Source organism: Myotis lucifugus, unplaced genomic scaffold (genome assembly GCF_000147115.1).
Source record: "Myotis lucifugus unplaced genomic scaffold, Myoluc2.0 scaffold_100, whole genome shotgun sequence".
In the NCBI taxonomy this organism is placed as follows: Eukaryota; Metazoa; Chordata; class Mammalia; order Chiroptera; family Vespertilionidae; genus Myotis; species Myotis lucifugus.
The window spans coordinates 1,383,707-1,403,933 of NW_005871148.1; the positions used below are offsets into that span (position 1 = coordinate 1,383,707).

Consider the following 20,227-nt stretch of genomic DNA (forward strand, 5'->3'; position numbering starts at 1 on the left):
TTGTGTTGAGCGCGAGTATATATTAAATTCAACTCTAATTATGTTTTTTTATATTTTTATTTACGTATTCATCATCGTATACTTCTCTAATAGACTTATCCACCGAAAATCTCACCGATCCTACGGTGCTTAACTCCACACGAATCTCAAAAGATATGATAATATATAAATATAACGCCCACACATAAAAGACACACACAAAAATACCCACCACACATACAGACACACAGACACAGACATACTAGTACATACCACACGCACACACACTACTCATACACACACATAGACACACAGAGACATGCACCACACGCACACCACACAGACACACACACACACACCACACTTTCCTCCTTAGTTTACAGAAAAGAACATTTGAGCCCTAGGGTGCCGAGCGACTTGGGAAAGGTGCTCACTGTGCTAGATCCTGTAGTAGAGCCTTGAACAGGGAGGGGCTCGGCACTTAACTATGGAAAACTCCTCTCAGAGGGTGAGGTCACAGTTTCATTCCCGGTCAGGGGGCCATGCCTGGGTTGTGGGCTCAATCCCCAGTGGGGGGCGTGCAGGAGGCAGCCGATGGATGATTCTCTCTCATCATTGATGTTTCTCTCTCTCCCTCCTTCTCCCTTCCTCTCTGAAATCAAAATAAAAAGGTACTTGGTTTAGTTCCTCAGACAACTGTACAGGGTCTATTTTTCTCCAGTTAACAGTGTGTGTGTGTGTGGGGGGGGACCCTAAGACTGTGTTTGTGAAAGTATATTTGTATCTTGTTTGGTGGATTCCTGCGGGCCCATTTGACCACATAGGGTTTTTTATTCCTCAAAATTTTTAAAAGAATAACTCGTTTTTGAAAACGTGCATGTTGCCTACCTGTTTTTATAAAAATGCCTTTCTCAAATATTGATCTCGATTCCTTTTTCTTGACCTTCTTTTAAAGAGGAGTAGGGATTCCCAAGTCGTTTGTAATAACCAAAACTGTATCAGGAAAAACTCGGAAAACCGGTTATTCGGTCTCCGTGGGTGGGAGAACACAATGGAGATTCAAGTGTAATGAAGGAGATATTTCAGATAAAAACCTGCTGCTGATAATTGTGTCTACCTGACAGTAACATCATCAATCCTGCTTTACCAGCCTAAACAAAATAACGAAGGGCAAAAATGCACATTTCATTTGATTTTTCTGTTTCACATTGTGAGTGAAGATAGAACTGAACTGCATTAGGATTTAGTTGAGAAGTAGCACCTTGGAGAGCCCCGACCCCCCTTTTCATTTGTGATCTTGAATGCTCCCTCGCTCTCCCAACTTTCCGGGCAAGGTAGATACAGTAGAGACCCACATTGGAAAGCCTGCCAAGCTTTAGAAATTACGCAATGACTGTTATTTCCTTCCTCTGAGTCTTAAAAAAAAAACAACACAAAAACACACACACACATTTAAACCTCAGAGTCAGCTGCTTGCTAACCACAAATTTTCATACTTCACCTTTAAGACAGCCTTTCATCTGGACTCAGCGAAATTCCCTTGAACTCGGTTTTTTTCATGGCTTCCTTGAAAGTAAATCCTCCAGAGCTCTTTTTCTGTCTCCTTTCATTTCCTGCTGTCAATCTTTCTCCGGTGTTCTATTTCTTTCCCCTCCAGGACCTCTTCCTTAGCAGTCCTGCCTGTTGTCAGGTTTAAATGTCTATGTGTGGGACTCAGACCTATTTTTCCACTCACCTCTCTTCTCCAAGACTCAGAGATGGAATTTCGCTGCTTGAATAATGCCATCCAGGCAACAAATGCTTGCTGAGGGCCTACTGTGGGCAGACATGGTACTAGGTGCTGGGGATAGGAAAATGAAACAGACGCACTTCCTGTCCTAGAGGAACTCACAGTTCAGCGAGAAATAAAGTTCTAATAATTGAGAGAGACAGAGATAGAGAAAACAGAGGTGTAAGTGCAATGATTAATATTTACGATGTACTATGCCCTTTTGTAAATGCTTTATGCGTATGAACTCATTTAAGTAACCTCACAACAATACTGGGAGGCTAATGGTGATGGTGAAACTGAAGCACAATAATTTGCCCAAGGCCACTCAGCTAGTAAATGGCAGAGCAGGATTCAAACTGAGCCAGTTTGGTGACATTTCCTGGACTCATGTATTGTGCTGTCCTGCCTTTGGTAAGAGTGCTGTCTCTGAATTCAATTCTTTTAAAAAAAATTTTTTTTAATTGATTTCAGAGAGGAAGAGAGAGAAACATCAATGATGAGGGAGAATCATTGATTGGCTGCCTCCTGCATACCCCACACGGGGGATTGAGCCTGCAACTCAGGCATGTGCCCTGAAGGGGAATTGAACTGTGACCTCCTGATTCATAGGTTGAAGCTCAACCACTGAGCCATGCCGGCTAGGCTAAATTCTTGATCTGCCATTTAATATCTGTAATCTTAAAACTCTGTAAGCCCCAGTTTCCTCATCTGTAAAATGGGGTTAATAATAGCACTTACTTCACATGGTTATTTTGAAGAGTAAAAGGAACCTAGCACATGCTTGGCACTCAGCCTGCATTTAAAAAATGTTAGCTATCATTATCATCATCATTATTATTGTTGTTGTTGAAATATAAAATACTGTATAATGGCCCTAGCCCATTTGGTTCAGTGGATAGAGCATCAACCTGTGAACTGAAGGTTTCCCGGGGTTCGATTCCAGTCAAGGGCACATGCCCGGGTTGTGGCTTGATCCCCAGTAGGGGGCATGCAGGAAGCAGCGGGTCAATAATTCTCTCTCATCGTTGATGTTTCTCTCTCTCCCTTCTCCCTTCCTCTCTGAAATCAATAAAAAAAATATTTAAAAATACTGTATAATGTACCTGAGGATGTCAGAAAAACTTACATTGAGGAGATGACATGAGAGCAGAGTTTTGAATGATTAGAGTTCTCACTGAATAAAAACTGCCTCTTTTTCTGAGATCCTTGATCCTGTTAATAGTATCATTGTTTTTTTTTTGTAATTACCAAGGCTCAGAGCTTAAGCTATTTTTAATTCCACTCTTTTCCTTTCTTTCCACATTTAGGTAGTTGCCACATCATGCTAATTGTGGGTCCTGCATTTATTTCTTGCCTTTACCACCTTACTCTTTTTATTTTCATTGCCGATAACCTAGTACAGGTTCATTTGCCTCTCTCATAACTAAAGCAGTAACCTATGGGAGACAACATGGTGTCGTGTAGTAGACCACAAGCTTTTGTACCATCCTGAACTAGGCTTGAATCTCAGTTCTTCCATTTAGTCCATCTGATAGCAAATGTAAGAGAAATAAATTTCAGCTCTAACAGTTACAAGGTGTGGGAACTTGAGCAAGTTAGTTCAGTTCCTTAAGCTTCATTTTCCTCAATGGAAATCTCAGAGACTTTTTAGTTTCTCTTTTATAAAACATAGTACTTTCTCATGATTTTTTTTTCTATTACCAAACTATAAACTCTTTTTCTCCCCTAGCATTGGGCCTACTCATTCAATAGTACCATTTCTTGGCTGAATGAGTGAATGGATAGATGATCCTGAAAGAAGTGGGGTCCTTCTAATAGAACTCTACTATCAACAAAAGAACACAGGTATCAGATAAAAAGGAGTGTGATCACATCCTGCCTCTTCTGTCTCTCCCCTTTGTTTTATGAACCTCATTATTTGAGGAGGAGAGCTCGTGACAGATGCTTGTATTCTTAACAAAGAGGACAGCTGGGAAAGGTTCAGAGCAGAAGCTAGAATCAGAAAGTGTCTGTGGAGTCCGTGAAAACTGCAAGATCATCAACTTTGATAAAATGATAGTGCTGATGTCTATATTCCATTTACAGTTTTTAAAGTTATTCTATATCGAAAGATACCTGTGAGGAAAATGCTCTTTAAATTCAAGGAACAGTACTTTTATAAAAAAAATCCAAAATCATCAAAAATCCAACATTCCCTTCAGAAAATATCTATTATGCCAGAGTTAATACTAGAAACTGGAAATGCAAGGATGAACAGGAGCTCAGAGTCTATCAAGGAGTCTGTTAGACCAACTAACTGTAATATATAATATGCAATATAGCAGAGATAGGAACAGACGTGTATGGAAACCCAGAGAAGAGTCATATTAATCCTTTCTGGACTTAGGGAAAGCTTTGAGAAGACATGACATTCAAGATGGGTATTGAAAGATGAGTAGAAGTTTTCTCACAGGAGGAGGCAAAGGCTATTAGGACAGAAATAGTACAAATATTAGATTAAAATCAGATTTTATTTTTTTCACAGTCAGGAAACATGCTAATTTAGCTCAAACTTGATTAAAATATTTTGATCCAGAATAATCAGGTATTTGTGTTGATTTTATCTATGGTTACCTGTATGCTTCTTTAGGAAGAAGGAATCTTCTGTGCTATATCTTTCTCTCACTTGAACAAGCACAGCATATGTTCAACAAGATCAAGTATAAAATGCTGTTGACCAGTTGACCACATAGCCCTAGAAGACGAGCAATTCCATATGAAGACTGCAGTTCTGGGTGTCTGAATGGAGCTATCTCTTAGCATCTGTAAAAATGTATAGACGATAGTTATAAAAATGAATATTTTACTATCAAGACAAAGCAGAGAACAGAGGCAATGATCTAACAGTCTCAAAAACTTATAAGAATTGTCATTATAGTGGAATAATTAAATGGTTTTCCTCTATTTTTTAGTTGGACTGCACAGCAATTGTCCAAATTTCCACAAATAAAGGATCAGCTGGTATTTGCTCATCCAATTTAGATTCCTAGATGGGACCTAGAGGAGAATATGAAAGTTAAACCAAGTGTTTTTTTTTAAATATATTTTTTTATTGATTTCAGAGACAAAGGGAGAGGGAAAGAGAGATAGAAACATCAATGATGAGAGAGAATCATTCATCGGCTGCCTCCTGCATGCCCTCTACTGGGGATCAAGTCTACAATCTGGGCATGTGACCTGACCAGGAATCGAACGGTGACCTCCTGGTTCATGGGTTGATGATCAATCACTGAGCCACACTGGCCAGGCCAAGTGTTTGTAAATACATAGTTGCTCAAGTGATCCTCTTTTCCATATGCTTCTTGTATTAGTTTCCTAGGGCTGCTGCACAAATTGCCATAAACTGGGTAGACTAAAATAACAGACATTTATTCTCTTACAGGTCTGGAGGCTAGAAGTCTGAAATCAAGGCATCCACAGGGCCATGATATTTCTAAAGAATATATAGGGAAGAATCCTTCATTCCCTCTTCCTAGCTTCTGGTGGTTGTCTGCAATCCTTAGTTTTCCTTGGCTTGTAGATGTATCACTTCAATTACTGCCTCCTTCACAAAACATTCCTTCCTCTGTATGTCTATATCTGTGTCCAAATGTCTCTCTTTTTATAAGGACACCAGTCATTGGATCAGGGCCCACCTTAATCCAGTTTGACCTCTTCTTAACTTGTTTACATCTGCAAATACACTATTTCCAAATAAACTCATATACACAGGTTCCAGGTGGACATGAATTTTGTGGGAATACTGTTCAGCCCAGTATCTCCCTTACCAATTTTGGGAAGGAAATTTTGCTCTGCATAATTTTCCAACTGTTCACCTGCAAATAGTTGGGAGCAAACAGTAAACTTTGGTTTAAAATTTTACTTCCTCTTGTCTGAAATATTTGAGATGATAGTAGCTCAGTTTAATGATTGTCTGTCTAGTCAAATATTTCTTTTTGTCTTTCCCTTTTATGTAAAAAGAAATTCTAATTCTTAAATTATTCTACCAAGGATCTGATTGAATGTTGGATGGGATAATTCTCCAGCCACAACCTGTAGGTGGCCTGTAATCACTTTGGCCATCATTTGAAATGTTGATTTACAGTTTGCAGTTTCAGTTTGAATTCCTCAAAATAACACTCTGTTTCTACCTTCAAAGCCTGTCGATCTTTAACAGAAAGTATGTTGGTAATAAGTAAAATTCTCTCCATAACAGATTTTGAGGCTTCCTTTGGAGTTTGAGGAATGCCAGCTTCCTCTGTTAATGATTACATCCATAAGTAGATAAGAATGAGCTTAAGGCATGTGACATTTTTTGCAACCCTCAAGGCTCTTGTGACCAACACATGAGGCAAAAAGCCTTTAACTCGTGGAAGTTAAGAAAGCCATGAAAGAGGCTTCTTAAAGAAATAAAATTTGGGGGTGAGGGGTGAAGGGAGCCTAATATATGGTGACAGAAGATGACTTTGGGTGGTGAGCACACAGTGCAATATACAGATCTTGTATCATAGAAATCCAAACCTGAAACCTGTATGATCCTATTAACCAATGTCACCCCAATAAATTTAATAAAAACAAACAATTCTAAAAGAAATAAAATTTAGAAAACATGAGAAAAGTTGAGATGGGAATAAAGGAAGGCTTGATTGACACAAGGCAGAGACCTAAAATATTTGCCCAGAAAAACAAAAAACTAGTTCAAGGAGGTTTCTGAAAGTAGAGAATCTGGTAAATGTTTCTATATTGGGTTTCTAGTGACTTGGAGAAAGGAGGTGAGACCTGGAGTGAAGAAATATATTGGAAAATTACAGTTAAAAGGATCTGATTGATTCAATGGTCAAGAGTTAGATCTAACTTGAACTGTTATATTTTCACTGCCTAGCTTGATGACGTGCATTCAAATATACTTAATAAACATTTTTGAAGGAAAGAAAACAAAACTGAAATGTAATCACAGGGGGATGGAACCCACCCACAACCTGGGTATGTGCCCTGACCTGAATCAAACCTGTGACCTTTCAGTTTACCTGATGACGTTCCAACCAACAGAGCCACACTGGACAGGGCAATTAATTGCATTGTATTTTTAATTTCAGTTTCCATGTGTTTACTACAACTGTAGAGAAATACAATTGATTTTTGAGTGTTTATTGTATATCCTATAACTTGGCTGAACTCATGTATTCATTCTAGGAGTTTTTGTTAAAAAAACAACAACAAAAAACTTTTGTAAATCCCATCCTTTGAGATTTTTTTACATAGACTATCATGCCATCTGCACAAAGGTAGAGTTTTATTTCTGTTTTGTCCAATTTGTATGCCTTTCATGTTCTTTTCTCGCCTTATTGTGCTGGCTAGTTATTCTTATGTTGAATAGGAGTGATACAAGCAGACATCCTTAACTTGTTTCCAATCTTAGGAAGAAAGAATCCAGTCTTTCATTATTAAATATGATGCTAGCTGTAGGGTTTTTGGTAGATGTTTTTATCAAGTTGAGGAAATTCCCTTCTATTCCTTGTTTTCTGAGTGTTCTTTTTAATATATATTTTTATTGATTTCAGAGAAGAAGGAGGAGGGAGAAAGAGAGAGTACAATGAGAAGAACATAGCATCCCTTTTGTGCTATTTCTGCCAAAGACAACTATCCTAAATCCAATCACAAGGAAATATCAGACAAGCCCAAACTGAGCAACATTCTACATAACTATTCTTTAATCTTCAAAATGTCAGACTTATGCCCTGGTCCATGTGGCTCTGTTGGCTGAGCATCGTCCCATGCACCAAAAAGTTTCCAGTTCGATTCTCTGGGGTTAGGGCACATACCTGGGTTGTGGGCTTGATCCCCTTTAGGAGGCATGTGGGAGGTGGCCTATTGATGTTTCTCTCTCTAAAAATTAAGTTAAAAAATATATTTTTCAATGTCAAAGTTTATGAAAGTTAAGGAAACAATGATTCCCCGATGAAAGGAGACTAAAGAGAGGTAACTGCTACATTCAAGGAGGGATCTCATATTGAATCATTAAGCTATAAGGACACTTTTGGGACAAATGATGAAATTTGATGGGCTGAGGAGCAGATGGTGGTATGCATCAATGTTAATTTTCTGATTTTGATGGATATACTAGGCTATATATCTAAACATCCTTTTTTTGTAGAAAATACATAATATTTGGGGTGATGAGACATCAGATTATCACTTTACTCTCAGATGGTTCAGAAAAAAATCTTTTTGACCTAAAAAACATTTTCTGTAAATTTTAAATAATTAAAATATTTTGTAAATGAAATTTTCCCCCAGATATCCTCTTCCCATTTTGATCACTCTATTATTCTAGTGCTCCTAAACATTGATTAATATATTTTGCATATATTTGTATGAATATCATCTACTTATTTTGAAATCCTTCTACTTCTTGAGTATTTATTTCCTCGATGAGATCATTAAACACCAAAAGAACATAGATTATGCCTCTATTTCCTTTGTAGTTCCTTATGGTATCAAAAAGCTGTTCTTAATAACCACTTATAAACATTAAAGGTTTTGGAGCATGAATTATCTGGATAATTGGATTGCCTCTTTCAATTTAAGTCATGGAAAACCTTTAAATCATCTCTCTGAAGTCATATAATGGATTCAGGAACCAATTCTGTGCTGATGGCTCATTCACACCAATCAGTAGCCCCGATGATTCATAGAAATACGTGTTTTGGTGGAAAAGTGAGTCATTCCACCAACACACAGCTGGACTGTCACGCCCAGAGCACAATGGAAATGTGGAAATCTGAGTGGAGCACAAAGAATCTATATCTGAGCAAGAGTTCACACTCTTCCTGTTCTGCTACATTGTGAAATGGAAATCGTTTCCTGGGAAAACGGCCAGATTCCACAGAGCAAATAGTTTTGTTGCGATGTGTACAGCTGCTAACCACTGTTTTGACTGAGAGTGTCTTGTTTTAAAGATCTGGTCTTGGTTCCAACTGGAAAGTTGAAAGGAAAGGGGGGTGGGGAGAGGCATCCTCTTGTGAGCAACAAATTAGTTTAACAGAAAGTTTTCTCGAATACCAGTTCTTGACTGGTTCAAGTGCGAGAAAGGGAAAAGGGTTCTGCACATTTCTTGCCACCAATGGTGTGTCAACCATTCTGACTTGTCCCTTTGTATGTATGAACATATTTCATCCTCAAAACAACCTTACTATTTTTTATTATGGGAAAGTTAGGTATAGAGAGAATACAATGAATCCCTATGTACCTATCGCTTTGCTTCAACAATGGTTAACACATGCCAACCTCATTTTATCTTTATCTCATCCACTTTCCTGCGGATTATTTTGAATCATATCCTAGATATGATATCATTTCATCTGTAAATACTTCAGTATGTATCTCTTAAATATAAGGATTATTTTAAAAGTATAACCACAATGCCATTATCACACCTTAATAATAATTCCTTGATGTCATCTTCTATTGCTGGGACTTTTCAGTAGCTCCTAATAGAGCCCTCTCCCCACCCCCGGCTTCTAGTCTCAGCCCCATTCCCTCGAATCAATTGTCTTTCTAAAATTCAAATCATTTCCTCTCCCTCTTTTGGTTACAATCATTAAGTGCCTTCTAATCTTTAGGATAAAGTCCAGCATGACTTCCAGGATGCACTGTGACTGGGCAACTTTTTCTTGCCCACCCTCACCTTTAGCCATTCTACTTCCAAACATCTTATACTTTAGCCATGTGGACTCAGAGATCCTCATGCCTTTACCAAGATCTTTCCTTTGTTTAGAATCCCAACCCCCAGCTATTTTTTTCTACTTGGCAAATGCCACAGCTCAACTCTGAAATGTCCCCTGACACCTTTATGTAAACAGAAGTACTCCTTCCCCTGAGCTATCATTGTGTATTATATTTGATGCTTTTTATGGCTGTTATCACATTAACTTGTAGTTGTTGAGCTACATGTCTAGCTCTCATATTAGATCCTAAGTTCCTGATAGCAAGGACCAGGTATTTCCATCTTTGGGTCTCCATCTCCTGGTCCTGGGATGAGCACTTGACAGGCTCTCCATAAATACTTGTTAAATGTTTGTTTTAGTGAACGATGTTCACAATCATTTTTCTGAAGTACTACAAATTCTCAAAGGACTTTTTTTGAAGTATCAAATATTAGTTTCATAGACTCACTGAATATCAGAACTGGAAGGATCTTTAGAAATCATAACCCCCCACTTTTTTCATTTACAGATGAAAAAACTAAGAACTAAGAGAGAGGTGGAGAACTAAGAGAAGAAAAGCCATTCACTCGAAATTACATACCACGAATAAACGTTCTGTTCAACAGATGCTTAAGGTAAGCAGTGATACTAAATTTAGTTTATATGTATTGAGTTGGGATGATGGTGGGATATCCAGCTATGCTGTAAGCAATGGGAGATGAAATCCTGGCATTCAGAGGAGAGGCTGACATACTGGTAAGCAATCACTGCTCTTCCCAGCCTCATGGGATTCAGAACTACTTTAGGACCCTGGGGAATGCCAGACACAGCAGGGACCACCAGAGCTCTGCTTCAGCATGATAGACAACGCATCCCTTCTGATGAGTTGATGTCTCCCTTTCCCTTCCTCTCTGAAATCAATAAAATATATTTGCCCTAGCGGGTTTGGCTCAGTGGATAGAGCGTCGGCCTGCAGACTGAAGGGCATGATAGACAACAGCATCCCTTCTGATGAGTTGATGTCTGACTGTGCCACTGGATTTAAATATTTTTAACATTTAAAGGACCAGAGGCCTGATGTTAGAGTCACTGCAAAGAGGATTCCAAAAAAGAAGATGAAAAGAAAAGAGGGAAAGTGACTGGAACCAGAGCAGAGGGCTGGAGACAGAACCCATGTTAAATACCTACATTAAGAAAGTAGCACAGGACTAGTCAATGTGGTTCAGTGGTTGAGCACCGACCCATGAACCAGGAGCTCAATGTTCAATTCCCAGTCAGGACACATGCCTGTGTTGCAGGCTTGATCCCCAGTAGGAGGCGTGCAGGAAGTGATCAGTGATTCTCTCTCATTATTGATGTTTCCCTCTCTCCCTTCCTCTCTCTGAAATCAATTTTTTTTAAAGTAGAAAAAAAAAGAAAGAAAAATAGCATGAATATTCATAGCAGGATTATTCATAATAGCCAAAAAATGGAAAGAACCCAAATGTCCATCAACTGATGAATAAACAAACACCATGTAGCATATCTATACAATAGAATTTTATTCAGCCATTAAGATGAATGAAGTACTGATATATGCTACAACATGAGTTAACCTTGAAAACATACCAAGTGAAAGAAGCCAGACGCAAAAGGCCATATATGTATGATTCCACTTATATAAAGTGTCCAGAATAGGCAGTCTGTAGACAGAAAGTAGATCAGTGATTGTCAGGGGCTGGGAAAAGGGGAATGGGAAGTGACAGCTAATGGGTGTGGGGGTAACAAAGTTGAATTTCTCCTGAGCTCTGTATTCCTGCAAAACATTGAAGTTTAAAGGCATCTCCCCACCCTTTTGTGTTCTGGAAAATAGCTTACTGCAAAGAACCACTCTTCTCCCGGTGAGTCACTGATGCCACTCTTATTTACTTATGACAAAGACAAACAGAGACCCTCCACATTCTCAGTCTTTGCCTCATAAATGATCATTGAACTGCTTGTCCCCGCTGATCACTTCGGAACAAAATGCTTCTTAACCAAACTTTGTTTAAGCTTTTCTTCTTCCTCCAGGCCCCTGATCTTTGGCCTGCTCTCAGCCTCAGCCAGCACACAAGTCCTCCTGAGGATAGGCTGGCTTCAGGGAAAAGTATTCTCTTATCTACTCTTATGTCACCCCTTCATCCATTCCCTGCACCTGGTCCTTTTTAGCTTTGTTTACTCCTCTCTGTAAAAGAAGCCCCCCTTTTGTCCAGCCCTTGAGACACTTGCAGATCTTATGGTCACAGCGCTGTGTCCATTACAATAAACCCCCCTCCCCTGATTGTAATAGTCCCTTCCTCCCAGGCAATAATCCTTTCAAATAAAGTCTCCCTTTGCTAAATCTGGATCTGTTTTTTATTTGACAGGTGTTTATTTTGGGGATGATAACAATGTTCTAAAATTGATTGTGGTTGCCAACTCTGTGAATGTACTAAAAACCATTGAATTGAACACTTTAAATAGGTGAATCGTGTATCACATAAATTATGTCTCAGTAAAGCTGGGGTTTAAAATGTTTTTTAGCAGTTTTGAAGGCTGTTTTTTAAAAAAGGAAGAAAAAAAAAGTTAGCAAATGGGACTAGAAATAAATAAAAATAATACAGCCTCCCAAAAGACCATAAAGAAGACTCTCAATGACAGCAGTGCTAAATCCTGCTGAGTTCAAATAAAATTAGAAAAGGAGAGATCATTGGTAGAATATGGGGTCTATTACTGACTTTTCAATGCTCTTTTGGTAGAGAGAAAGCCAACTTTTTGGATACACTGCTAAAGTTAAAGGACTGAATTGGGGGTAAAAGCCCAGTAGCCGCAGTTCGACAAAACAATTGAATTTGAACAGGAGAAAACAGATGGACCCCACCTTGAGGAGACAGGAAGGTAAAACCAATTATGACTGCAGTTTTTGTTTGTTTCTGTTTTTTATGTGTAGGATAGGAGACCAGTGTATGTTGAAAGCAAAGGAGGAAGGGAGGCTTGATGGCATTTTCATTAATGTATTTTCTTGATGTTTTCTGTGTGTTAGTCTGAATTTAACACTCTCAACCAAACTTGCTGTATGCTGTGGTTTCTAGCATAAATTAGCACTTAACAAGTTTTTTAAAAAATTATTATTATTGTTTTCTGGTTCAGGAAACCAGAAAATGTTTGAAGGAGAAAGGAAAGAATTTTTGAGGAAAAGAAATATACAAACATTGTAGGCACTTTTCATATATGTCAGAGGGACAAGAATAGTGCCTGTAAATCTGGGGACGAACACCTGTGGCAACTGTGAGCCAGCTGCTGGGGACTGGTTTTCTGTGCAGGATGTTTGTTTCTCTGATGTGAGGACACGTAATTCATCCCAAATATTTATTATTTTTATTATTATTATTTTATTGTTTAAAGTATTGCATGTCTCCATTTTCCCCGATTGACACCCCCTGGCCACTCCCACCCCCGAGGAAAAGCCCCCACTATTATTTTTTTAAATATATATTTATTGATTTCAGAGAGGAACGAAAAGGGAGATAGAAACATCAATGCTAAGAATCATTGATCGGCTGCCTCCCACCTGCCCCCTACTGGGAACTGAGCCCGCAACCCAGGCACGTGCCCTGACCAGGAATTGAACCGTGACCTTCTGGTTCCTAGGTTAACACTCAACCAATGAGCCACACCGGTCAGGCCCAAATATTTATTATTAACAACACACACTGTCTCCCTAGGATCTCTCCCAGCATGGATCCAAAACCGAATGGGACATATTACACGTAGCACCCCTCACACCTTGCTCAGTCTTCCTAAATATAAACCAATAAGACTTAAGGCAGAACCACAGTAAGAGATGAGCAATGTCTGGTTACCCACCCCTCAGCCCTGCACTTCCACACCTCTACCCTCTCTCCTCCTTTATACCTAGAGGCCCTCCCTCTGCGAACCCTTCCCACTCTTCCAGAAAGTGGCAAACTTCCTTTAGCTGCTGGAGGACCCTCCACTTTGTATCTGAAACTATGCATCTGCCTCTCCTGCTCTGCTATGAATTCCTCAGTAGGAAGGACTGAGCTTTATTCATCCTCCTTGAAGTCCCCAGGCCCGCAGTTGGCGCAAGGTAAGCAGTCACACTTTGTTGAACACGTGGGCAGATGGAGGAATATGATAGAGTGCTATGAGATTCCAGCTGCTGACATGGTTGCATCCTGGTGTTCTTTTTCTGGGCCAAAGGGTTGTTTGTTTCCACCTCTTTATCCCTTTTACAGTCTCTGCCTCAGCCGCTGAAAGCACGCAATGGAACAGTGTGCCTTTCAGCAAATAAGAGTGAGCAATGGAAAATGCAAAGCGTCAACCCTTAATGCAAGCAATGGCATGCTGAATGCAATTCCAAACGAAGGGAAACTGCTTATTTTCACTGAAATGAAGTACTCTGGGAAGTACTTCCCTCCAGTTCTGGGAGTCCGTGGTGATAAAGCTAGTTCATCAAGGCTTAGCACGCCCCCTGTTGGATTTAGCTGGCATTTAGTAAGAAGAGGACAGGAGAGAAACTTGTTGATACAGATCATTTCTTGGACATAGGTATGTAGGGGTAGGGCCCTTTCTGCAAAATTCTCTGTTAACAAGGCATGAAATGAGTCATGTATTTACTAGACTATCCCTGGAACATAATTTGACTAATCTCAAAAAGGTCACTCCTTTTTGAAGAGTAGAAATATTTTCCTGATGGGAAGTCAAAATGGCATGGACTTAATTCCTCTTAGCAAGCATGCAACCACAAAAATCAAGTCAACCACTAAAATTCCTCTTCAGGCCCCCCCCCCAGGTGAGGTTTAAATTGTAATCTCTAAATGTCCATTGATAGAGAACTTGTTGAGTAAGTATAGTGCGTCCATACTTTGGAATACTGACATGGAACAATCTCCAAGATATATTAGTGACTGGAAAAAAAAAGAAAAATGCTGAGCAATATGTAAATTTGATCATATATGCAGAGACTTCCTATAGAAGATTCCACCAGAAAATAGTAACAATTGTCTCCTGGGAAAGAAATTACTGCAGACAGTGATAGAAAGAAAACCTCTTTTCACTATATTTTTGGTTGCTACTCACTATTTGTATCTTGGATGCTACCTATGGAAATAATCTAACCAATTAAAAAAATGTAACAACCTTATGAAGGTCCAGTAAAATTCACTACTGTCACTCTTCTTTTTTTCTAGAAATCTTATCAATCCTCAATGGAACAACTTAAACTGCCAAAATACATTTTCTTTTAAATTCTAAAATAAATGGGTAATCTTTCAGATCTTAAGATATATGATTTTATATATTATGGGTAATTTTATATATCAGCTATTATTTTATATACCAGTTATAATTTTATATGTAAAATTATATATTCTACTTGAATCACAAACAAGAAAGCCATTTGTTTCTAAGAAAACATCTACTGAAGTGTCGGGGGAACTATTCATTGGGACTAACCCAGACTATCCCAGACAGTGAGCTCTCCAGCTCCTTTCTGGGTTGGAGGACTCTCCAGCTGGGTTGATGGAGCCCTGGGTTCCACCAAGCAGTGTTTCACTCTTCCTAATGATAACGCATGCCAGACTAGCATAGATGTTTTGCCAAGACCATCGTCTATGCAGCTGGGGAAACCCAAGCTTGGTTTCCTAACTAGGGAAAAGGGTTGCAGCTTTTCTGGGGGAAAGGGGGCTGGTGCTGCTCCAGCAAACTCACAGCCCCAGGGCTGTGCTAGAGAGCAAATTGGGGGTTGCCTGGGCAGCCTCTCTTTCCCTGGACTTCTGAGCTCAGGGTCCTCCTTGGTGCTGCTCCTTGGTACTCACTATGGTTGAAAATATGTCGGTAGTTCATCTTCAGGCCCACAGGCTCAAAACCAGCACACGCGGATGGCCTCGTGTGCCCACCCTGTACTGATGAAAGGTACAGTGCTAAGGTAGAAAGTGTGAGAGGAGGCCAGGGACCTGGTTTGAGTGCCAAGCCAATGCCAACCTGCAGGTAACCTCGGGCAGGTCACTTGCCTTTCCCAGGCCCACGTGTCCGTTCTGTCCAACGAGGAGGTGGGAACCGAAGATCTCTGATTGCTAAGCACTGGCGTCTAGGATCTAGAAAGAAGGGGGCATTCCTAGATCCTGCTCTGAGATTAGTGTCAGCTAGGTCTCTGGGGCAGGGATAAACACAGGGAAAGCTGATTTTCAGGGAAAGGTTAGAAGTGGGTAAGGGCTTTACTTTTTACTTTATTGCCTGCTTTAATCCTATTCTGTTAGGATAATCCTAAGAGGAACCTGGAGAAGCTTTGCAGCCCCTCACCACCACTGCGACCCTAACTTAAGTTCCCTCTCCCTTCCTTTCCTGAACAACCCCTCAAACTTTTAGAGCAGCGGTTGGTAACTTGAGGGGGTGGGGTAGTTAGAGGCTTCTTCGCAAAGATTGTGGATAACTTTCCCTTTCAAAAACTGGACACAGACCGATACAACCTTTCGCATAGAACTTCAGGAGCTCGTGTTCCACTTGACTTCCCGCTCTAGAACTTAAAAGGCTGAGGTAGGCTTGCAGGTGAGCAGAAAGAGAGGGAAAAGTGAGCAACATTCTAGGACCTGTTTCCTCTCCAGCTAACATTCCTCCGCCCCAGTCCCGCTCCTACCGCCGCCTCCGCTGCCAGCGGCGGCCCTAGTCTCCGCTCCAACTATTCCAACCATCCTGGGAAGGGTGGGGCACGCGGCTCCTGGGTCCCCCTTGGTTGCACACCCCCCGCCCCAACCCCATCATCGGTTTTCCCTTCTGCCCCGGTCCCTCCTTTTTCTGGGACGGGGCCAGCCAATGGGCGACGAGACTCCCGGGTTTGGCGTGGGAGCGGGGGGAGCTCAGAGATCCCCCGCCCCACAGTTCTGGCCACAGTCCCGGGGCGCACGGACGTGGCTAGAGTTTCCTCCGCTCTCGGATCGCTCTCGCTCTCCTCCCCCCTCCCGCTCTTCCTCCTCTCCCGGTCTCCTACTCCAGCTTCAGCTCCACCCGGCCGGCCCCGCACGGCTCCGGGTCGCCATGGAGGACACCCAGCTCCATATCATCGAACAGCCGCTTTCCGGGTACCCTGACGCCGAGGACCCGGCGTCCTCCCTCATGCAGGCGCCGGCGGCGGAGGAGCCGTCGGGGGCCGGCTCCGAGGAGCTGATCAAGTCGGACCAGGTGAACGGCGTGCTGGTACTGAGCCTCCTGGACAAAATCATCGGCGCCGTCGACCAGATCCAGCTGACCCAAGCCCAGCTGGAGGAGCGGCAGGCGGAGATGGAGGGCGCCGTGCAGAGCATCCAGGGCGAGCTGAGCAAGCTGGGCAAGGCGCACGCCACCACCAGCAACACGGTGAGCAAGCTGCTGGAGAAGGTGCGCAAGGTCAGCGTCAACGTGAAGACCGTGCGCGGCAGCCTGGAGCGCCAGGCCGGCCAGATCAAGAAGCTGGAGGTCAACGAGGCCGAGCTGCTGCGACGCCGCAACTTTAAAGTTATGATCTACCAGGTGAGCTGGCGGGCGGACCTGCCCGCAACTCCGTGGCCCGGCCCGCAGTCTCAGGCCGGGGCTTGGGGGTGGAGGACCTGCCCGCGGCGCAGCGCGGCTCTTCCCCGCCAGCCTGTCCGCTAGGCTGTCCGGGCCCCGGGATCAACCCTCCTGCGGGCGAGCGCAGCTGGGGTGGGGTGGGGTGGGGTGGGGTGGGGTGAGCAGCGGATTCCTGGAGCACGCAGAGGGGCGCACTCTGTACCCCGCATCTCCTCACCAAGCCCCCTCCCTCCCGTGTCAAACACACAGTGGAACCCAGTTAGGGGGCTGGCCTCCGGGACACGGCCCCCGGCAGACAGCTCCTAAGTGGGCTCGGTCAGAAGCCTTTCTACTCCGAGGAAGTTGGGGGGAAGCCGTGGGAACCTGGCGGCTTTGGGGACCCGCTGTACGAAACTGGTGCGTCCTTGTGTTTGGGCCCTGTGGCTTTCCGCCGGAATAAGGGAGATGAGGGGCCATGACTCCCGTGGTGGCTGTCCAGAGAAGACTCCTATCCTGAGCGCTCGCGGTCTGGGCCCGGTCCAAGATTTGGGGCTATCTGTCTCCCGGGCCTTCTCCCCTGCTCTCTGGCTTTTTAGATCCCGGGGCACCTTAGTTCGGGGTGTCCTCATCCTTGGCCACTGGACACAGTCATGCTTGATCGTGGCGGGTGGGGAGGGCAGGAGGGGCCGGTGGCGGGGAGTGGACAGCCCCCGCGGGTCCGGCGGCCTGGGCGCAGTGAATCACCTCGCATACCTGCGGGGGCGGCGGAGGAGCCGGCGCGCTGGCTGCGGGAGGCTGGCGCGCCCCAGGCTCCGCCCAGACCGCTGGGCTGCCAGTGCACCTCTCTCCCCATTCCTCCGGTCAGGATGAAAATGTAGTTTTTTCGTATCTTAACCCCAAATAAACCTGCCCCTTCCACTCCCCGTCCTAAATCCCATTAAGGTGGGCCTCCGCTGAGGGCTTGGTGGTCTTTGCTTGGGTGGGAATGTGCCCGGCCTCACCTCCTCTCCGCTCCCGCAGGCCTGGTTGATGTTCCTACCCCAAGGAGGTGAGATCATGGGGGGTGAGGGGTGGGGGAGAGGAGGGCTAATTCTATTAAAGGGAGTGGAAAGGAAAGGAAGACTAGAGTTCCCACACTCCCTAGGTGAGGAGACCCTGTCAGGGAGCTTTGTTTTCACTGATGACTCTGGGCCTGGTCACCTGGCTTCTGAGTGACCATCTGGGATGCCATGAGGTCCTAGGGTTGGTCTCACTGGAAGGAGCTAAGAAAGATGCAGATTGGGACAAGCAGTTTGGAGACACTGTTTGGAGCAGCTGGGAGATGGGTGAGCTGGCACTTATCTGAGGAGGGGGTGGTAGGACAGAGGCAGAAGTGGCACCCATACCCCCCTGCCCAGGGACTCCTCCCAATAGGCACTTGACCTTTAAAAAGCTCTGCTTCTCCCCAAACAGCACTATCTGATAGAAAATGCTTGCTCAGAGTTGTTTCCACTTGATCTAACTGCTTGGAGGGAGCAGAATGGGTGAGTGTGTGTGTGTGTGTGTGTGTGTGTGATTTTTAAAGAGATCTACATAGCACTGAGGAGCTTCAAGGGACGGAGAACAAGACAGGGGAGCCCGCCAGCTTTAGGTAGAGGTAGAGGGTTGCCATGGAGGGCTGAATAGGTGACCCTCCTCACTTTAAATAGCCTGGGCTGTAGAACTTGGGAAATTCTTGGTTGGCATAAACCTTCCTATGTTAAAGATGGAGATTCTGAGAGGATGGGTATGGAGGGAGAAAGACGTCCTTGCAGAGGCCAGTAGCATCCCTCTGTGACCCCCTCTCAGCAGTTGGCAGGGATCTGTGGCTGTATATTGTGTGTCTCAGGGTGGCTTTGACTGCATCTGTACTAACCCAGGGCCAGCGGGGAACAGAGAGTTGAGGTAGCAGGAATAGCTCAATCTGAGCACCTCGAGCCCCCTAAATGTCAGGGGAAATAACTAAGAACTAAAGTGGTCCCCACTCTGAGAGGAGCTGAGAGATAAGGAAAAGATTCCAGCAATAGGGTGGGGCTCAGGGAAGCAGAACTTCCCTGAGCTGTAGAGCAGATGTTCTAGGTGGGGGCGAGCGGGTGGGGTACTCCCTTGCTGGAGGAAGGCAGAGGCTACTCCTCCCAGAGGTCTGCAGGCCTGGGAAGAGAATGAGGTAAAAATAGCTCTGCGCCTTGGCAGACCTAATAGGGAAGATAGGGGGCGGCAACATTTATGGTAAAACCAGGCTGTTGGGGTAGGATGCTTGGTTTGGAGAAAGGCCTCCCAGGATCGTGTGAGTTCTCCAGCGTGGGAACAGGAGGAGATTCAGTATTCCCCACTGCCGACCTAGGGAGGTGAAGATATGGCAAGGGGGGTGGAGGGAAGCCTGAAAGGGTGGGACGGTCCCAGCTGTGGGATCAGGTCGTCTGGCCTCTCCCACCTCCTTCCTGGGGGATAAAGGAGGGAATCCCTTGCCTGGCCCCACCCTAGCCTAGATTCAGGGAACTCTTAAGTTTGATGATGACATCACAGGTTAAGTTTGCATTTGTGTACACGTGCACACACACACACACACACACACACACACGATTCAGCCCCTCTCTGGCATTCCCCTGTCTGCACTGAAACAAAAAGTGGCCGTTTGGCATCCCATCCTAGCTAGGCAACAGTTAGTGAATGAAAGAAGTGAATTCTACTAGTAGTTTGGGGTCAGTGGATTGAGAACTGCTGGGGGGATCAGGCAGATTGTGGGCACCATGCAAACAGGAGGAGCTGTGATCATTAAAGAGCCAATTCTCTGAGACAGTAATTTGGATATTATTAGAGTTCTTTTAGAATCCAGAAAGGGGATACATGTTTTCTGGAGCAGTTTTGATGAGGCAGTTAGTGACCTACACATGGACGCCTCAAACCTGCTCCAAGTGCTTGAGGTTAAGACAAGGAAGCATTTAAAGGATCAAGCAGATCATGGGCATTAAAAGGGAGGACACCTAGGCTGGAATGAGGGCTTGGTGACTTCTGCCCAAATCCTAACCCAACCTATAGCTTCTTCCTGGACCCAAGGCAATCAAGGCTACTTTGTTCCAGAACCCCAAAACATTTTTTAAAATGTTTTTATTGATTTAGAGAGAGAGAGGAGAGGACGAGATCTAGAAACATCGATGAGAGAGAACATCACATGATGCTGCCTCCTGCATGATCC

The 20,227-nt window shown here is 43.6% G+C and overlaps 2 protein-coding genes and 1 long non-coding RNA gene across 6 annotated transcripts in view; 2 read left to right on the top strand and 1 right to left on the bottom strand.

Annotated features, from left to right (window-relative positions):
- Positions 1-1,499, bottom strand: part of ATP6V0A1 (ATPase H+ transporting V0 subunit a1) — a 52,346-nt gene extending 50,847 nt beyond the window's left edge. For 3 of the 4 annotated variants that reach the window (XM_006092363.3, XM_023756906.1, XM_006092361.3), the window contains exon 1: positions 1,481-1,498. The gene's annotated coding sequence lies outside the window, so the exon portion shown is untranslated. Of the gene's footprint in view, positions 1-1,480 lie in introns of all 4 variants that reach the window. The other variant, XM_014458840.2, reaches the window with a different exon arrangement.
- Positions 1,489-14,655, top strand: LOC106697747. Its single transcript, XR_002830122.1, has 6 exons — positions 1,489-1,552; positions 3,480-3,595; positions 10,004-10,109; positions 12,231-12,369; positions 13,391-13,579; positions 13,728-14,655. It is a non-coding gene; the product is annotated as an uncharacterized LOC106697747 (long non-coding RNA).
- A 1,427-nt stretch (positions 14,656-16,082) lies between these two features.
- The window catches only part of CAVIN1 (caveolae associated protein 1), an 11,264-nt gene continuing 7,119 nt past the window's right edge, over positions 16,083-20,227 (top strand). Inside the window, exon 1 of the mRNA XM_006092364.2 lies at positions 16,083-16,995. Coding sequence (XP_006092426.1) covers positions 16,303-16,995 — 693 coding nt within the window. The 5' untranslated portion in view covers positions 16,083-16,302. The remainder of the gene's footprint in view (positions 16,996-20,227) is intronic.